Source organism: Oryx dammah, unplaced genomic scaffold (assembly GCF_014754425.2).
Source record: "Oryx dammah isolate SB20612 unplaced genomic scaffold, SCBI_Odam_1.1 HiC_scaffold_21, whole genome shotgun sequence".
Lineage (NCBI taxonomy): Eukaryota > Metazoa > Chordata > Mammalia > Artiodactyla > Bovidae > Oryx > Oryx dammah.
Window position 1 is genome coordinate 38094632 of NW_024070205.1, and position 18306 is coordinate 38112937.

At 41.7% G+C, this 18306-nt stretch overlaps 1 protein-coding gene across 2 annotated transcripts in view; it reads right to left on the reverse strand.

Annotated features, from left to right (window-relative positions):
- Positions 1 to 18306, reverse strand: part of MTOR (mechanistic target of rapamycin kinase) — a 124571-nt gene that overhangs the window by 89469 nt on the left and 16796 nt on the right. For both annotated transcript variants that reach the window (XM_040263423.1, XM_040263424.1), the window contains exons 13-20: positions 17941 to 18146; positions 15293 to 15415; positions 14435 to 14524; positions 14217 to 14309; positions 13391 to 13525; positions 13035 to 13164; positions 11418 to 11668; positions 1766 to 1852 (exon numbers count right to left, since the gene is read on the reverse strand). In XM_040263423.1, the coding sequence (XP_040119357.1) occupies positions 1766 to 1852; positions 11418 to 11668; positions 13035 to 13164; positions 13391 to 13525; positions 14217 to 14309; positions 14435 to 14524; positions 15293 to 15415; positions 17941 to 18146 (1115 nt within the window). The remainder of the gene's footprint in view (positions 1 to 1765; positions 1853 to 11417; positions 11669 to 13034; positions 13165 to 13390; positions 13526 to 14216; positions 14310 to 14434; positions 14525 to 15292; positions 15416 to 17940; positions 18147 to 18306) is intronic.

Genomic DNA, 18306 nt, shown 5'->3' on the forward strand with positions numbered 1-18306 from the left:
TCTAAAGCTGGAGACTTAATGATGGCAACATGTGCATATTAGTACTCTTGGTTGTTGCTAAGTCATGTCTGACTCTTTTGTGACCCCATGGACTGGAGCCTACCAGGCTCTTCTGTCCGTGGGATTTCCCAGGCAAGAATGCTGGAGTGGGCTGCCATTTCCTTCTCCAAGGGATCCTTTTGACCCAGGGATTGAACCTGAGTCTCCTGCTTGGCAGGTGGATTCTTTAACACTGAGCCACCAGGGAAGCCTGTTGGGCTTCCATTTAAATCAGAGTAGAAGTCAATGAAAAAAAAAAAAAGCCAACTCCTTGGATGAAAGGCTTAAAAGAAGTCTAAGTGGCTCAGTGGGCCTGCCAATGAAAGAGATGTGGGTTCAATCACTGGGTCGGGAAGATCCCATGCAGAAGGAAATGGTAATCCACTCCAGTATTCTTGCCTGGGAAATCCCACAGACAGAGGAGCTTGGCGGGCTGCAGTCCTTGGGGTCACAAAGTATCTGGCATGACTGAGCACGCACATACTACAACTACTACTCTCCCCTGGAGGACTACCAGGACTCCTCACAAGGGGTTTCCCCTAACTCAAAGAAGCCAGGCAGCCTCCCCAGGGATGGTGGCTGGATCACTGTTCACAAAGCCCAAGCTCTCCCTGGCTGGGGGGGCTTACTAAAATGCCCTGGATTGAGAGCCAAGGCGAGAGCCCTGCTGCACATTCTGTAACCTGAAGGGAGTGAAAGCTGGATTTGGTAGGTGTAAGGCTCCCTGCCCCAAACCCCTATGCCTTGGCCGTTAAGTCTTTTTTTGGGAAGCAAGTCACAGATTACTTCAGCTTTGACCCAAGAGCACACTGCTTCCTCCTGTGCTACTCCCCACTTCCCTAATTCAATCCAACAGGCTCTTCAGCCTCCTGCAGCTCTCACTTATTTATACATATAGGAGTTATTTGGTTTTGAGGACTCATTTTTGGGGAAGTTTCATTTTTGAAGCCAGTCATTTTGATTTTAGTCCTGCTGCCTCCTTCAAGCCAACTACAAAGGGCTCGTGTAGAAGAACAAAAATGCCTGGAAGAAGTGTCTTCCAAATTTTTTAGGACACAGCCATCTCTGCAAAGCAACCTCCCCAGCAGAGACACTGAAATTATAAAGAACAGTAGGAAGCAGCCTCCCCCACTTCAAAACAGAAGATCGATACTACTGTCAATGGGGTGTCCTGTGCACCTGCTTAAAGCACATTGTAACATCTGGGATACAAGCCCCCTCTCAGTTGTGACTGCAGTCAGAAGGCAGCAGTCAGGCTGTAGAAAGCAGCAGGGGAAAGCATCACCTTCCTCCTCAGAGTCTGACAGGAGTCCATCATATTTAATGGCCCCAGGAAGGCCCAATCCCCAGTCCTCTCTTAAGGCCATGGTTTTATAGGCAGTAAGGAAGAGGGCTTTTGTGGGAAGAGTGAAGCACTGCTGTGATATTAAAGTGAAATTGCTCTGCTGTGTGTAAGGCAAGGAACTCAAGTCTATTTCTGGCAGAACAATTACTTCAGGATTTCTCCTCAGACCTTACACCTTGAACTCTTGTACCTGGGAGCCTGTAGCTATGGCCCCTCCACCCCTTCAGGATCCACTGGGATACCATGCTCCACCTTTCATCCTCAGGTTGTAACAGCTCTATGACGACCCATAAAAAACATGTCCACGTCATCCAAACCTGCTTCCAGATGCTCCTGGACGCAAACCCCAAGGAACAGGCCAAAGCATTCATTTCTACTCACTCTCATGAGCGTGACTATCTCATCCATGTAAGGTCTGATGTGGCTCTTCACAAAGGACACCAACATTCCCAGCTGCTGGAACAGAAACTGAAACAGAGAGGAGGTCAACAAGTTGGCACCACAAATGATGTGGAACTCCCAGGCCTACCCCGAGTCCACGTGAACCAATAAAGACAACCACGGAACTGGCTTCTGTACCACCCTTTCTGCTGAGACTAAGCTTCAAAGAATGAAATTTAAAACCGTCGGCAGGAATGGTGGTGGGAACTGAAACAACTGTCAGTGGCTTTACTCGCCAGGTGAGCCAGTTTCTGCTCAGCAGGGGCTTTGTGGCCAGACTAGCTGTTCTGAGTCATTTCTGTTACCTACTAGCTTCAAGACCTTCATTTAATTTCTCTGCACTCAGCCTCTTCAGTGGGAAAATGAGAGATAACAGTTCTTATCTCATAGGCCTGGTCTGAGAGTTAAATGTGCTGATACCTGGAGAGCACTAGAACAGGGACACAAATACTGTTAGAAGCCCAGCGAACCTCATCTACTGGTGAAGGATTACTAAAAATGTAAAGAAGGACATGAAATTTTTAATTAACTATAAACATATCTTTTATTAATAATTAACTGTAAATGTATTATTTTGTTTATTTTGTCTTAATTCACTACCACTTACTTTCTAAAATAAATACATCTAACCATTATGGGCATTGTGATTCATTTGTAGTAATTAACTCAATTAATTAGGTCTTAATTAATTAGCTAATTATGTCTCTAAGACATTGTAAACCAAAACAGCAAGCAAATTGAGGGAGGGATGGGATAAGGAGATTCTATTTAGGCTGGCATCTTGTCACTGTCAAGAGACGCCATTCATGAAATAAAGTTAGGAGTAAGGACAGCTTTGGTAAGAGAAATCCCAACTCTTTCCAGGTTTAAGATGTCTTCAAGGCATAGTTTTTATTTTGTTTTGATCCTCAGATAGTGCTCCATGTCAATATCAAGTAGCAAACCCATGGCCCCAATTTTTATAGCTCTTTGCCTTTGCTGCCCTCCACTAACAAGGATAATTTCATACATATATATTTCCACCCTTATCCATGTTTAAAAACTTGGGTAAGTTTTAAAAATAAAGTGCTTCAAATAGTAAGTAATGGGCCTACAGAACTCAGTACCTAAAGAAGTGAGACTGACAGGCCTCTTCAATTATAGGAGTGGGCTCAGAGAGAGTATGGACTAATTCTCCAAGTTCAACGACACCAGTGGATTCTAAGGGGATTAGAACCTGGTTCCATGTGGGACACAGGCTTGACTCAGTGGAACCATCTCTTCCTAACTCCTGGGCACCTTCTCACAGAACCGCTGCTGACAGTTTCTGTGAAATGGCCCCTACAGTACATTACAGAGATCAAGGGACAAGAGACTCTAAAATACTACGGTTCTTGAGTTAAATTTGTGTGATGCACAACATAAGAGGAGGTAGAAAGTCTAAGCTGGAGGAAAAGCAGGGCACAGCAGATGGCAGGGAGGTCAGGGGAAACCTTGAGACAAAAGCATTCTGATCGTGCTGTCGTTTCCCACGAGGTGTCCAGCAGCAGCCTCTCCAGTGGCTGATTCACAGGATACACACAGGCAGGTACATCAGCCCCAGGCAGGGAGCCCAAGCAGTCACCTCATTTCTTCTCCCTTAGATTCTTTCACAAGCTTTTTTCTCTTTTTCCTCCTGAATCCTGAATATTAGTATTTTAAAAGAACACAGTTTTGTTCCTGAAAATACTTTACTGGTGGCTCAGATGGTACAGAGTTCACCTGCAGTGCAGGAGACCCAGGTTCGATCCCTGGGTCGGGAAGATCCCCGGAGAAGGGAATGGCAATCCACTCCAGTATCCTTGCCTAGCGAATATGCGGACAGAGGAGCCTGGTGAGCTGCAGTCCATGGGGTCACAGAGTTGGACATGACTGAATGACTACCACTTTCAGTCGGAGATGCCCTCCCAGGCCCTCTTGCTATGAAAAGCCTAAAAATAATGCATAAAAGATGACAAACACTGATGGTAGATTATCTGAACTGAAACCTTTCACATAAAGCCAAACCTTCAAACAGTTACATATTAAGAAAAATGGTAAAGCCCTCCACCCCCCAATCTGTCCACTGGCAAAAGGAGACAAATAATCTGTCAGTCTAGACGTGAGGTTGAGACAGAAGAAAAAGTCTTACTAAAAGTGTGTAATTTCAGGTCATACTCACACGATGAGTTTAGAGGGTAACTTTTAACTACCTATGTAGCTTGAGAAACTCTAAGCCAAGAATCTAACTTCAGTTCTCCTGGACCATGTGGTAGAAGCAAATGCAAACCCTCGCTGGAGAGATGCAAATTCAGAGCATATATTCCAGTATTACTGCTCCAGGGGGAGCCCAGCTGAATATGATGCATGATCCAAAACTGTAAAACATACAAGGACAGACTTACAGGCTTATTGCCAGCATGACTTGGCAACAATAAACAACAGAATTAGACCCATCGAAAATCCTATATATACTGGAATTCAGTTCAATTCAGTCACTCTTGTCGTGTCTGACTCTTTGCCACCCCATGGACTGCAGCACTCCAGGCTTCTCTGGAATTAGTGGACAGAGAATATAAAACAAACTTGCTTCAAATGCTTAAAGGAATAAGAATGAGAATTTTAAAAAATGAGTCAGGAACACACCTATAAAAATATTAGGCATGTCTGAAAGAACCCAGGATGACTTTAGAAATTATAAAATGTAGTAGGAACTAAAAACTCAATGACAGATCAAAGACATGGTTAAAGAATCAATAAACAGAAAATGGATGTGAAGACACATTCAGAATGCATCTCTGAGAGAGAAAGGTGAACGACACGATAAGAAACTAAGAGACATTAAGGAGAAAGTAAGAAGCCCCATATGTTGAATCAAATTCTGGAAGGAAAAATAGAAGGATGGAATCTTCATATTCAGAGAGTCTACAAATCCCCAACAAGGTAAAAAAGAGAAATGCAAATGCAGATTTGCAGTCCTGAAACCTCAGGACAACAAAAACAATGAGAAGATCCAAAACAGTCACAGAGGAAAGGGAGATTAAATACAAAGGAATGATAATTTTTCAAGACCAACAAAAGAAGTCAGAAAACAGTGGGATAACATCTATAGCTGAAGGAGAACTCAGAATCTTATTTTCAGCTAAAAAAAAGGTTTTAAAAGAGGGTGAAATAAATGTTTGGTGTTAAAAAAAGTGATACTACATAATATAAGAGCAAAGGGAGGTACTTTGAGCAGTCAACCCAAGTTCTGTATATTGTTCAGTGAAAAGGATAGACATAATGATTAATTTTAGACTTTGTTAAATAAGATATGTGAGTCAAATTTTACGGGTGAAAAAAATAAATTTGGACCCATTTCTCAAGGGACATATACCAAAGAGCTCAAAGATCTAAATGTAAAAAGTGAAGCCATTTAAGTATTGATACAAGAAGAAATAGCGGTGAAAACAATGTATACACAAAGCTTTTCATTGCGGGATTATTTTAAATACCAAAGACTAGAAAAAATACAAACAGTCATCGGCAGGGACTGGTCAAATAGCTATGGTATGTTCACACAATGAAGTCCCGTGTGTCTCTAAAGGAATGTAGGCGTTTCTCAATACACTGCTATGGTGTGAACTCCAGGATACGCTGTTGTGAAAGTGGGAAAAAAGCAAAGTTCCAAAGGTTTATATTATGTTACCTTCTAAGGAAAGGAGGTAGTGGACAAATATTTTCTCATATTTTCAATAATAAACAGTGAAAACATAAAATTTAAAAACTGGAAAAGCTGGTTACCTTAGGGGAAGCGTAGTAGGCAAGATTATAGCACCCCAAAGACGTCCAAGTCCTAATTCCTAGACCTGTGAATAAACTACTTTACATGACAAGGGGGGCTTTGGAGGATGTGATTAGGGGGTCAGGACCCCAAGATACAGAGATTATCAGGGTGGGCCCAACCTAACTACAAGAGTCCTAAAAAGCAGAGAGCCTTTACCAGTTATGTTCAGAGAGAAAGATTTGAGGGCAAAAAGAGAGACAAAGTCTCAGTGTTGCTGACTTTGAAGAATCAAGGAGGCGGCCAGAGAAGGAAAGCAGCCTCCGGAAGCCAGAAAAGGCAAGGAAAAGGGTTCCCCCTAGAGCCTCCAAGAAGGAACACAGCCATAAGTGCACCCTGATTGCAGTTCAGTATGATCGATGTCAGACTTAAGAAGTAAAGACCTGAGACAATCAATCTGTGTTGTTTCAATATGCTACGTTGGTGACTTGCTACAGCAATGGTGAATGACAGAGGAAAGAAGAAACAAGGTATGAGAAGCTAGTCTTTGCTGAATATATCAATCTCTTGTCTTATAGTTTTGACTTTGCAATTCTGCTAATGTCTTACAAAACTAGAATGAAAGTTAACTTAGAAAAACTCACATGAAATCTCTAAAAATTGAAAGGAAATAGGAATAAATGAATTTAACTATAAACCAAGTGGGTTTCACATCACTCAAAGGATTATTTCAAGTGACTCTGAACAAAGTATTTTGGTATAAATTCCCAACAGGACACACCTTCAGAACAAAAACAAACTGCAAAAAACCTTGACCTGCACTCAGTAATCATAGTTAATGCTTGGTCATTTACTGTTTATACATATACAAAATACATACATTCTGCAATATAAAACAAGTAACTTACAGAGATCTCAGAACAAACGAATCAAGATTTTCAGTGTAACAGAAAAGAGATACAAGTATAAAGTCAAAGAAGTAAAAAACAACTCTTTAATCTTAAAATTTGAATTTGAAATATCAGTATTAAGGTATGGATTATTTTTCCTTTTTAAAAACTGCATATTTCTAGTTCTGTTCATTGAGAAGGCCTAGAAACAATGACACAGCAGCAGCAAAGAGCATCCTAGCATACAAACTGCTGTCTCTATGTTCCATCTCTTACTTGAAGAAACCACAGCTCCTTGCAAGTGGCTATGCCCAGGCTGTAGTGTAAGTCTGAAGTATCTTTTTTTTTTGGCCAGAAAGAAAGAAAGTGATCAAAGACTAAGATCACTGGACAGTTTAAAAAGAACACAAAGCCAGGTAGATTGAAATAATTAGATCATGAAAAGAAGACTGTCTTCAATACATAAATCCATGCATTGGCAGTGATATTCCAAAAAATGTCAGGGGTCAAGGGGGTTGCCTGGGTCACCTTTTGAGAGGTTGTCAGGGACATGATTCACTATTCTGAAAAAGCGATAAAAGGAAAGAATCCTGTGTCTGTTCCATCCTTCCTGAATGAACTATCCTTTAAATTGACTAAACTGTTGATGACATAAAGTTTTTTATAGATGATTTCTAACTAATAAACCCAGAAGGAATAACAGGAAATCACCACTTTGCAACTGCTATTCAAAAACAGTTCTAGGAAACAATAATCAATAAATACTAAAGTGATTGAGATAAAGGCGGATGAAGAATGCAGAATCACACCACTTGAATCCTCTGGTGAACCTGCACATCACTAGAAGTGGATCATTTAGAAAATACCTGTTTACTAAATGCCCAAATATGAAGTATATGGTACCACCTATAAAGTATTTCTTGCCGAAAGAATAAAACCTGAAAACAATGAATCCTCTGAATCTAACCAGTCTACAAGAAAAATTAAAAGACATCTTGACAATACAAGCAGGCAAATCCAGAATGGAAAATTCTATAGGACAAATGACCTGGTTTCTTCCACAAATACATGGCATGAAAAGCAAAAAAGTGAGGGGAAAAGAAGATACAGAAAGAGAATTAGATATATCAGCCAAGTGCCATATTATTTGGATTTGGATTTGAATAAGCCAAATGTGAAAAGAAAATTTTAAGACAAACAAGGATATCTGAAGAAGGACTGGTATTACATTACATTAAAGAATTGTAGGTGTTGTAATTGTGGTTATACAGAGAGGAGAGAATTGAATGGTGAAATATTATTTTATCTGGAATTTGCTTTAAAAAAATGCAAAATGCCCCAGAAAAAAAGTGTGTGTGAATGTGTGTGTGTGTGTCTAGGGTGGGAGGGGGGCAGGTGATAAGATGAAACCAAATTGATAAGATACTTATAACTGTTGATGAGTATGAGAATTTAATATAAGTTGTCTACTTTTTGTTTATGGTTAAAACATTCCATTACAAAATAGAGGGCAAGAGACAAGAAAATGAAAGCTCAATCAAGCCCCAAAAAGAAAAGAAAGAAAATACACAAGATAGGACAAAAATAATGCACTATGTAAGATGGTGGGTATCAACCTAAATTTATCAGCAATCACAATAAATGTAACTGGAATGAATGTACTACTTGAAAGACAAAGATTTTCAAATAGATTAAAAAGTTAATCTAGCCATATTATTATATATATTATTATGAAATACCAACTTGAAGCAAAAAGTCACAAGACAGTCAAAAGTAAAAAGATAAGAAAAGACACGCATCTCCAAAAAAAGCTGGTATAACTAAATTAACATTAGGCAAAACAAATCTCAACGTATTATCAAAGACAAAAAGGGTCTGTAAAATGATAAAAGATTCAGCTCACCAGGAAGATATGATGATTTAAAATGTGTATGCACCTAATAATATAATCCCCAAATTAACTACACTATTATAAATTTATAAATCTATCCTTGTAAAAGAGAATTTTTATCTCACTTCTCTCAGTAGTTGACAGATTAAGCAAACAAATATTAATAATGATATAAAAGATTCAAATACAAGTTCAAATCTAATAACATATGTAAAATCTTGTGCCTAACATTAGCAAATACACCCTATTCCCAAGTGCAGAGGAAATGTTTGCTGAAAACAATCAAGCATTAGATGATTAAGGCAGTTTCAGCACACATCAAAGAATCATAAACCCAAAGCAATTGAGTTAGAAATCGATATCCAAGAAAGAAATTTAAAATCCTACATTTGCAAATTAAAATACCCACTTCTAACTAACTTGATGATGAAAGAAGTCATAAAAAAGATTAGAAAATACTTACTTCTGAACAGTAATGAAAATACATTATTATTTAGCAATAAAAAAGGAATGAACAATCTGAACAACAGAGATGAATCTCAAAAGTGATAGAAGCCAAACACAAAAAAACCCGTGTATGCTTCTAATTCTATGAAATGTCCAGAAAGGCAAATCTACAGAGACAGAAAGTAGGTAAATGGTTGCCTAGAGTTGGGATAGGAATGGAAAATGACTGCAAATGGGCAGGAGGTTTCTCTCTGGGGTTATGAGAATTTTCTAAAATTAGATTGTAGTGATGTTGCAACTCTGTAAATATAGTAAAAATCACTGGATTTTACATGTAAGAAGGATATAAGAAGGATGAATTTTTATGGCATGTAAGTTTCACCTCAATAAAGTTTTTGAATGCAGCAGCTACATTTAATTTACAAATTAAAATATCCACTTCTAATTTAACTTGGAATTAAATTTAGAGCCTTAACAGATTACATTTAGACAAGGAGAAACGTCAACCATCAAGAAGCTAATATCTAATAATTCTTTTTTAAAGCAGAAATAAGAAAATAGGAGGAAAGTAATAGTAAAGAGCAGATTAATGAAACAGAAACAAAGATATAAGAGAGAAGAGAAACATGGAACTTCCCTGATGGTCTAGTGGATAATACTCCCAACGCAGGGGGCGCAGGTTTGATCCTTGGTCAGGGAACTAGATCCCACATGACACAATTAAGAGTTCCCATGTTGCAACTAGATCCCTCATGCTGAAACTAAGATCCAGGGCAGCCAAAAAATAATACACATAAATTTTAAATTTTTTAAAAAAGAAGAGAAACAAAAGCAAAAATTGGTTCTTTGAAAAAGAAAAATACTATGACAAACCTCTACCAAGAAATTAAAATATAAAATAGTGAACAACTTCATACAGTAGATTTTATTATTCAGATAAAACAAATACTGTCTTAGAAAAATGTGACTCAAATTGTCTTAAGAAGAAACAAAAGCTAAACAGATCTTTGAAACTGTGGTTAAAAACAAATTATAGGTCAATTCCTCTCAGGAACACAGATGTAAAAATTCTAAATTACATATTAGATAGAAAGTCAATGTATTAAAAAATATCACCAAGATGATTTTGACACAAGATATCTAGGGTATTTTAGCATTAAAACACGTATCAGTGTAATTCAACATATTAATATATTGAAAGAAAAAAATCAAATGATTATCACAAGATTAAAAAAAAAAGCATTTAATAAAGCTAATACTTATTCATGATAGAAACTCTTTAGCAAATAATACCATAAGGGACTGTTCATAACCTTTAAAAAGCTCCCTATCAAAAACCTACAGCAAACATTATGTTTATTGATGAAATTTTAACTGCAGTCCCATTACATCAGGAACCAGATTAAAGGTTTCCTGTATTACAGTCTACTCAACACTACAGTGAAGGTCCCAAGAATGCAGTAAAGAAAAGTAACAACAGCTTTACAGACTAAAACAAAAAAGGCAAAACTGCTTTTTATTTTCTGCAGACTCTATGATTATCTAGAGTGAAAACCTGGGAAAATATACAGGTAACTTATCAGAATTAGTAAGAAATCAATGAGGTTGATTATGTAAAAATAAACTGCACTTGTACACTCCAGGAGCAAAGTTAAAAAATACATTTTCTAAAAAACATACTATCTCTTCTGAATGTATATCAAGTTGACCATATGATCAGAGAAGGAAAAATAATTACTTCCAATATCTTTTAAAGGCAGTACTCTGACTGAATACCCTTATGGAATATATTCTAAGAACGGCAGGAACTGCAAAGCCACCTTGAACTATATTCAGTAGTTGCTGTAGGTAGTGGTACAGGTACGGTAATCACAGAACCACGGTGTGGGCTCTATGGTTTAGAGAAAGAAAAAGACCAAGAGAGAGGAAGAGGAAGGGAGAGGGGAAAATTATTCTTCACAGAAAAATGCCAGCTATTAGAAGCAGAAGGAATAAAAGAACTAAAGTCATTACTTTACAAACAGCATGATAACATTTCAGCAAGGATCCTCAATGGAGGCTAAAATCACTGGGTGAAAGGTAGCTGGGGAAGAGGACAGTCACACAGTCTCCCAAGATATCACCCCACATGCTACTGATGACTGAGGGAAACAGGTAACTTTACATGAAGAGATCTGATAGACACCAACCTTACCACAAGCTCAAACTTAGGACCAACAATAACAGGACAAACTGACATTACCAGATCCAATAAGAAGTATTGTAACTGTACCTCTGGAGTATTCCCACAAGTGTGTGACTTAAATCTAGTCATGAAGAAGAAATCAGAAATCCACTGTGGGATGTTCCATCAGATTACTGGACTGAACACTAGATTACTAAGAATAACAATGCTGTTCCGTCCCACCAGCCACTCATCTTTTAGCCATTCTGAATGATATGACAGGAAGCTGGGCTGAGCTGATGAATCCTGCACACCTAGGTGTCAGAAGCTTAGGGAAGTAACGGCAAGCAGAGTGCATTATAAGGAAGCCAAGGCACAGATGGACCTTCCACACAGGCACTGGGCAGGGAGGAGCAAGGGCCAGGGGTTTAGGCACTTACTTCCCGGATGGCCCCGTCACAAACCCGAATGACATTCAGGAATGTGGGCATGACCTGGGGCAGGAACTGCACGCACTTGAGCCCCAGGGACTTGAAGATGAAGGTGATGGCCTGGACAACCATGGTGTGGTGGTGGGAGAGGGACTGGTCTCGGAAGATGCGCATCAGGGCCACCATGGACACGGCCGGGTAGAACTCGTCTAGAGGCAGGTTCCCCATGTTGACCAGCATCTCGCTGGTGCTGTAGTCAGCTAGGACCAAACAGCAATGAGGGTCATGAGCCACACGCAACTCTCACTGTGGACAAAGCATGGTTAACAGCAAACAAAAACCCTCCAGACACTCATTAGCATTCGCGTCTCTCTCCCTGCCACATTCTAACAGCACTGGGAATACAGGGTATATTAGGAACCAATGAATAGGCTCTCACCATGAAGGACACACAGTTTTTGGCTTGTCTGTTATCTAAACTATGAAAGCCTAAAACAGTACATGATGGGTTTGCTTTAAATTGCTGTGTTTAATTTAGCTTCTTATCATTCCAGTTCACAACTTTGTAGCTGAAACCATCAATAAAAATAATTACTTCCCCAAGTGAAAGTAAGGGGGATTAAATTAGGCAAACATCTGTTCAGCAGTTGCTTGGTCCCCCTGGGGAATTCAGACAAGTTAGCAACAAATGCTACCTGACCTGAACAACAAGGATCTCAAGGACTGGGGGTGGAGGAGGGTATGGAGGGTGGGGGAAGGGGTGTTTAGCAGCACAGTAAGGACACTGAGAAACAGAACATCCAAGAGACTGGATGACACGGTGCTGAGGGTGGAGGAACACCTGAGGACATGGCCTGGGCTCTGCTTGGCAGCCAGGGGTCTGACAGGGCACCATCACAGGCACACTTCTCTAACACACACAACACACTGGAAGCAGAAGGAGCCCGCCCACAGAGTTCAGAAGCAAATTAGTTCATTCACTCATTTATTTACTTTATTTTGCTGAGCTCGATGGGGAAGCCACTGCTGAACTTTCCTACTTTCAGATAAATCTGCCTGATGGAGACAGTGGGTTAAGTCTAGAAAACTTGCCAGCATCCCCAGGCCCTACCCAATCTCTCAGGCTGTTTATCTAAAGGCAAAGAACTCCAGGGCCAGACCACTTGATGGAAAAAGAACCGTGGATTCGGACTGCTACCTGCTTTTCTATGCCCTCTGAGCCTTGCATCAGATTTCCCTATCAATTAAAATTGGGAGAATCAGTTCTACCCTCTTCCTCCTTGGGTGCCATGGGAAGAGAAAACATCAAACAGGCACTAACAAAGAATGACAGATGAACAAAGGTGATGGAGTAATAATTCACCTCTTTCTCACTGGCACAAAAAGTGAGCACAGACACAGTCTGTTAACCCTTAACAAAGAACCTAGGCAAACAGGGAGACTCTAGACACAGCGCCCTTCCTATGATTCAAGAGGAAACTACTGACGTTCCATTCAGAAGTCACCAAGTGAACCAGTGAGGGATCATTTCATAGTTATCCAGCACCAGGCTCTTTCTAAACACGGCCAGTGAGGGCTTTGTGAGGCAAGCACTTGGCAAGCCACTCATGGGTCCCCTCAACTTACAAGAATCTTGACTTGACTTGGACTCTGACAGGCTGACGGCAGAAGCATCCCGGGACTGGTCGATCATGCCAATGTTCACTTTGTGCTTGTAGGGATCCAGTGCCCCTAGGAGCCCCAACACACGGATAGCCTGCGTGGGAAAGGGGCGGGGGAAAAGGAAAACATTCATCACAGCACCTGACTACAACAAAACAGTGCTCACGGACACTCCTCTCCCATTCCCAGCTACAGGGACAAAACGGAAAGGGACAGGAAGTCTCATCAACACCGCTGGAGCGTGTTAATGCCCCAAACATCTCCCGCTCTCTCCATTCTCCCAGCAAGTCTGTAAAGACTAAGTCTGACAAGCTTCCTACCTCCCGCCGTGTACCCTGGTTCTGCTCAGTCTTCAGAAAGTTCAGTAGCACCTCCAGCAACGTGGGGTACTTCCTGTAGGGCTCGACCACATAGCCGGTGCTGGCCACCAACTGCCCCAGGGTCCACAGAGCCACCTGGACAGGAAAAAGGTCACATGACTCATACAGCCAGTAAGAGAGAAAAGAAAACATACTTCGTACTCTTTGTTAAATGGTTGTAACAAAGAGTTAAAGGCTATTACAAGAAAAGAATTTCCAGTGAAGACATTAACCGTAAACACAAATCCCGAGAGCTGGGACATAAAAACAAGGCTACAAACCAATACAACCGTTACTGGATCAAAGGTAAAGAGCAGTCCTGCCTTTCTCAAAGGAAGTACACAGTCCTTCTCACCATGGATGATTGATAGGAGAAGTCTGACCCAAAAGGAAATTAAGGTTGGTCTTACTTTTAGTTTAGGCACCTAATGATCTCAATGACCAAAGTGAAACCAAGGCTGGGGAGGGTGGGCTGGAGCTCTGTTGGCCTCTACAGCCAGAGGCCAAGACACTCTTTTTCCTTTTAGGGGGCCGGAGCTCTGACGGATGATCTGTAATTTTTTTTTTTTTTTGTCTAGAGGAAATGGAACTGGTCAGCTCTAACACTGACAGCAACTCTGAGTCAGGATGACAGCTAATTCGGTTCCAAGTTTTTCTTCTTTTTACTAAGTCAACAGATGTTTCCGAGTACCCACTATGTGCTAGCCATTGTTTGGGGACACTAAGGTGACAGAGGTCCCTGGCCTCATGGGCCTGTCCTGTTCAAAGAGGAAGTAGTGTTACTCACCTGCCTTTTGGCCAACAGAGAGGAGTCTTGGAGCATGTCCATGATGATAATAAAAAGTTCATCAACCCATTTTCTCATTTCGAGGCCACTAACCTACAAAATGAAAAAGGAGGTGGCAGACAGCATTAGAAATGATGGCATTAAGAAGTATTTTGACCTCATCAGAGGTATAATCACATTCTTCCCATCCTATGGAAAAAAAACAGTTGTCACCTTACCTGAGCCAACTCTCCTATTGTAGCCAAGACATTATTGATCACACCTGGGTTTGGATCAGGGTCTGGATCTTTCAGTTTCAAAATTAAAGCCTATGGAAGAAGGTACAAGAAAATGAACGCTGGTGAGAGCTGACTAGGAAACTTCTTTTCACATAAGTAAAGTTCACCCCAGAGACCATCTCAGACACAGATAAATTACTTCTCCAGCTTTATGAATCCAGGGTTCCTCTGGAATGTTAATTCTCCTTTCTCCATACTGTACACAAGTCTGACGTAGGAGGGAGCTGGGAAGTGCCATGATTTACAAATGTTTCCCATGCCTTTTCTAAACTGCATCTGTGTGACCACGTACCCAGATTCACATAGGTTGTGACACACTTCACATGACTCAACATATTCAGATTTGAAGGTTGTCTCAAATAAATATATATTTTCGCCTGTGTCCTGCGGCATATAGGATCTTAGTTCCCTGGCCAGGGCTTGAACCTGTACCTCCTGGACTGGGAGTGCAGAGTCTTAGCCACTGGACCACCAGGGAAGTCCCACTGCCTCAGATTTTAAAGCTTACTTATTTCTTCACTTTGGGGGAGCTACTTTATGCTGCTATTTTCTCCTCTCCAAGCACATTTGATAATTGACGATGTGCTTGAAACACTACATCAGGAGGGGAGTGCTTTCCTGCAATTGGTGAAATTCTTGGTATTCTTGAGCTGCAGGTGCTTGATGTGGCTCTTGTCCCTGAGTGTGGGACCAAAGAAATGATCTACTTTGTTCAGTGTACCAGTGAACAATGAAACACTCCCTTTGTCCCAAGATGGCCTGGAGAGATAGTACCTGTCTCTGTCTGCGGCAGATTACCTTCAGAATAGGCTCCATGTAGGGGCGGATGAGTCGCGGGGCGTTGGAGACCAGGTGGCCCAGCATGCGGGCACTCTGCTCCTTGATTCTTCCAATGCCGCTGTGCTCCAGCTCTGTCAGAATCTGTAGGTAAGAAAGGCTCTCTATGGCAGAGGAAACTCAACAGGTGCTGTGTGTCTGAAGGGAGAATGAGGTGGGGACTACAGGAAGGAACCACAAACAAGGCCATCTCTGCCGCGCACACAATAGTCCTGGAGACAGCAGGGACAAGAGGAAAAACTGCCTGAAACCAGCCCTTTCTCCGTCTGTCCTAGTGCTCCACGGGCCCCTGGTCCTCTGTGAAACGCAGCATTTAACAGTGCAGACAGCCATACGAGACTGAGAAAACAGGGCTCACTGTCAACAGAGTTTTGCAAAAATAAAGACTGATGGGAGGGCTCTCCGCAAAAAAAATCTTTGCAGATTCCAGTCAGCAAATTACTCAGAGTAGCTATAAATAATAATAATGGAATCAAAGACAGATGATGTTGAAAGAAATACTGAAACTCAGCAGTGGTTCCGGGTACCTCAAGATAAGCCTAAACAGGGATCATACCAACAGGATCCCCTTGAATCTTAATGAACAGAGATAACATGTGTGATCTAACCAACCTGCTGAAAACACCAGCAAATCAGCATGTTATGCTCCTGGGTACACAGACACAACTTAATATAGACAAACTTCTGGAGAGCTGAAGTTGCCAGAAGGAAACCTCTGCACAGTGGGAAAAGTGAGAAACAAAGCTCATGTTAACTCAGCTACCCAGAGGAGGAGTCCCCAAGTTAATGTTTTGTCTTAGATTATTGCTTTAATAATCCCAATTTCCTGGACTCCCCTAGCCTGTTGTCAGTAGGTCACAACAGACAGCAGTGAGAAGGGATGGAGAGGGATACTAAGAACAGACCTGTAACTGCAAGAGATGGCTGTCTGGGAGGAGATGGCTGTCTGGGAGGAAACGGCTCCAGGGAGGAATGCACAATTCTCTGGGACAGCTGGTGCCAAATCAGAGAGTCCTCAATTTACTTGAGAGCCAAAGAGCACTGCTGAGTGAGGGCAGTGGGTAATAACAATACCCAGTGCCCTCCCTGATGATCAGACACCAAGAAAAGACTACAGCACACTTGGGTACGGTCCCTTACCAAGGCATGAAAATGTATAATTCAGCATGGGGAAACTTGTATCAAAGTTTAAAACCAAGAAAAATTGTTTAAAATTTTTCCCAAGCAGCCCTTGTTTTATTCATTCCTTTTGCTAATAAAGTGTTCCCAGATTTGAGTCTTCTGATAAAACAGAAAAAATAAAATGAAATAAAATTTTGGTGTTTCAAGGGCTGAGTTTAGTACAGAGTAAATTCATTTAATGATGCTTCACATTTTCCAGTTTCAGAAAAATGAGAAGGCCTGACAGCTTACTGTAAGCTTCTTGACGACACAGGCCACCCCTGGCTGCTTCACTGACGTGCTTCCAGCACCCAGCAGTACTTGGAACATAGCAGGTGCTCAAAACATCTGTTGTCTGAATAAACATACTGATATTCTCATTAGGAATTATATCCTTATCAAGCTTACTTAGTACAGTTTGAGCTGGCAGGCTCAACAATGATTTCTTTTCCTTCCCCAAACTTTACTTATTTCAAGAAGACTTAAAATGACAGGCACCCCTAACACAGGCCAGCAGTTAAGAAATAAACCATTAAGCTAAAAGCATAAGTAACAATATAAGTATAATATTTATTTGTTCACTGATGACTTTATTCACTGTCATTTTAATTACGATAAATTGTGAATAAATGATATTTCTTTAGAGTAAAAGTTACATATATTTATAATTTTCTATGTTTAAGTGCTTTATTTGTTAGAAGCATTTATTTACTTCAAAAGAAACCATGGGGAGGGTCACGAAGCTGAGGGTGAGGTAGGGACAGGATGGAGTGAAGGGACGGGGAATGACCAAGTAAGCCACGCTGAGACCCAGAGAGGTGGGTAGCAGGATTGGACCCCAAGCATTGCTCACCAGGTGGCCAGAGAACTTACTTGGGTAGATGAAGACAAAAACCAGGGGGCAGGTTTCAGGAGCCCAAGCAGCAAGGTCAACCTGAGGCTCTAGTCCAATCAGCTGAGCTTGGCCTCTGGCATTATTGAGCAAAGACAGCCAGGGAGCCAGGGACCACAGAGCAGGGCAGTGATAATGAGAAACAGAGCTGGGGCCTCTCCTGTGCTTGGCCCCTGTGGATGGCCTGCCATCAGTGGGAGAATTACGAGGGGAAGGATAAGGAGGCACTGTGCTGACGGACACCCTCTACAGCAGATGCAGAAAAGAGGAGCCAGAAGTGGATTTGCTGGTGACTTGCCAGGAAAAAGGAAGAGCTGCATGATAGGTCACCCTGGGCCTAGGAGGCCTCCTGGAGTCACACCGACAAGAGGACTATGAGGGGATAAGCACTTGAACCACAATTACGAAGCCGGGAAAACATGTGGACTCTTGGCACCAAATGTGGCTTCTACCAGGCGTCTCAACCCTTCTCCCCCTTCCTCCTCTCTTTCCCCAAACAGTGCTCACAGGAGCGTGCCCTCCCCACCACCCCGAGGGGTGGCCATCACACCCTCACCTGGATGAGCATCTTGCGCAGGAAGGGCATGACAAAGGCTGGGTTCATGCTGCTGAGCCGGCCCACAGTGCAGATGGCCAGCTCCCGGATCTCAAACACCTGGTCATTTAGAGCCACGAACAGGGCCTGCAGGTTCTCCGCCTGGGCCAGGTGTGCGTCAAAGCGCTCGTCCAGGGAGGCCAAGACACAGTAGCGGATGTCGGGGTCTGCGAGAGCACGTGAGCCTTTCAGTGCTTCTACTCCTTCATCCCTCCAGTCCTTTCCCACACCTGCCTCCACTGCCGTCATCCTAGGGGGGCTCGACACCCTCATCCCTTTTCTCTACTGAAAGGACAGAGATGACAGAACTTAAGGCTGATTATCTTA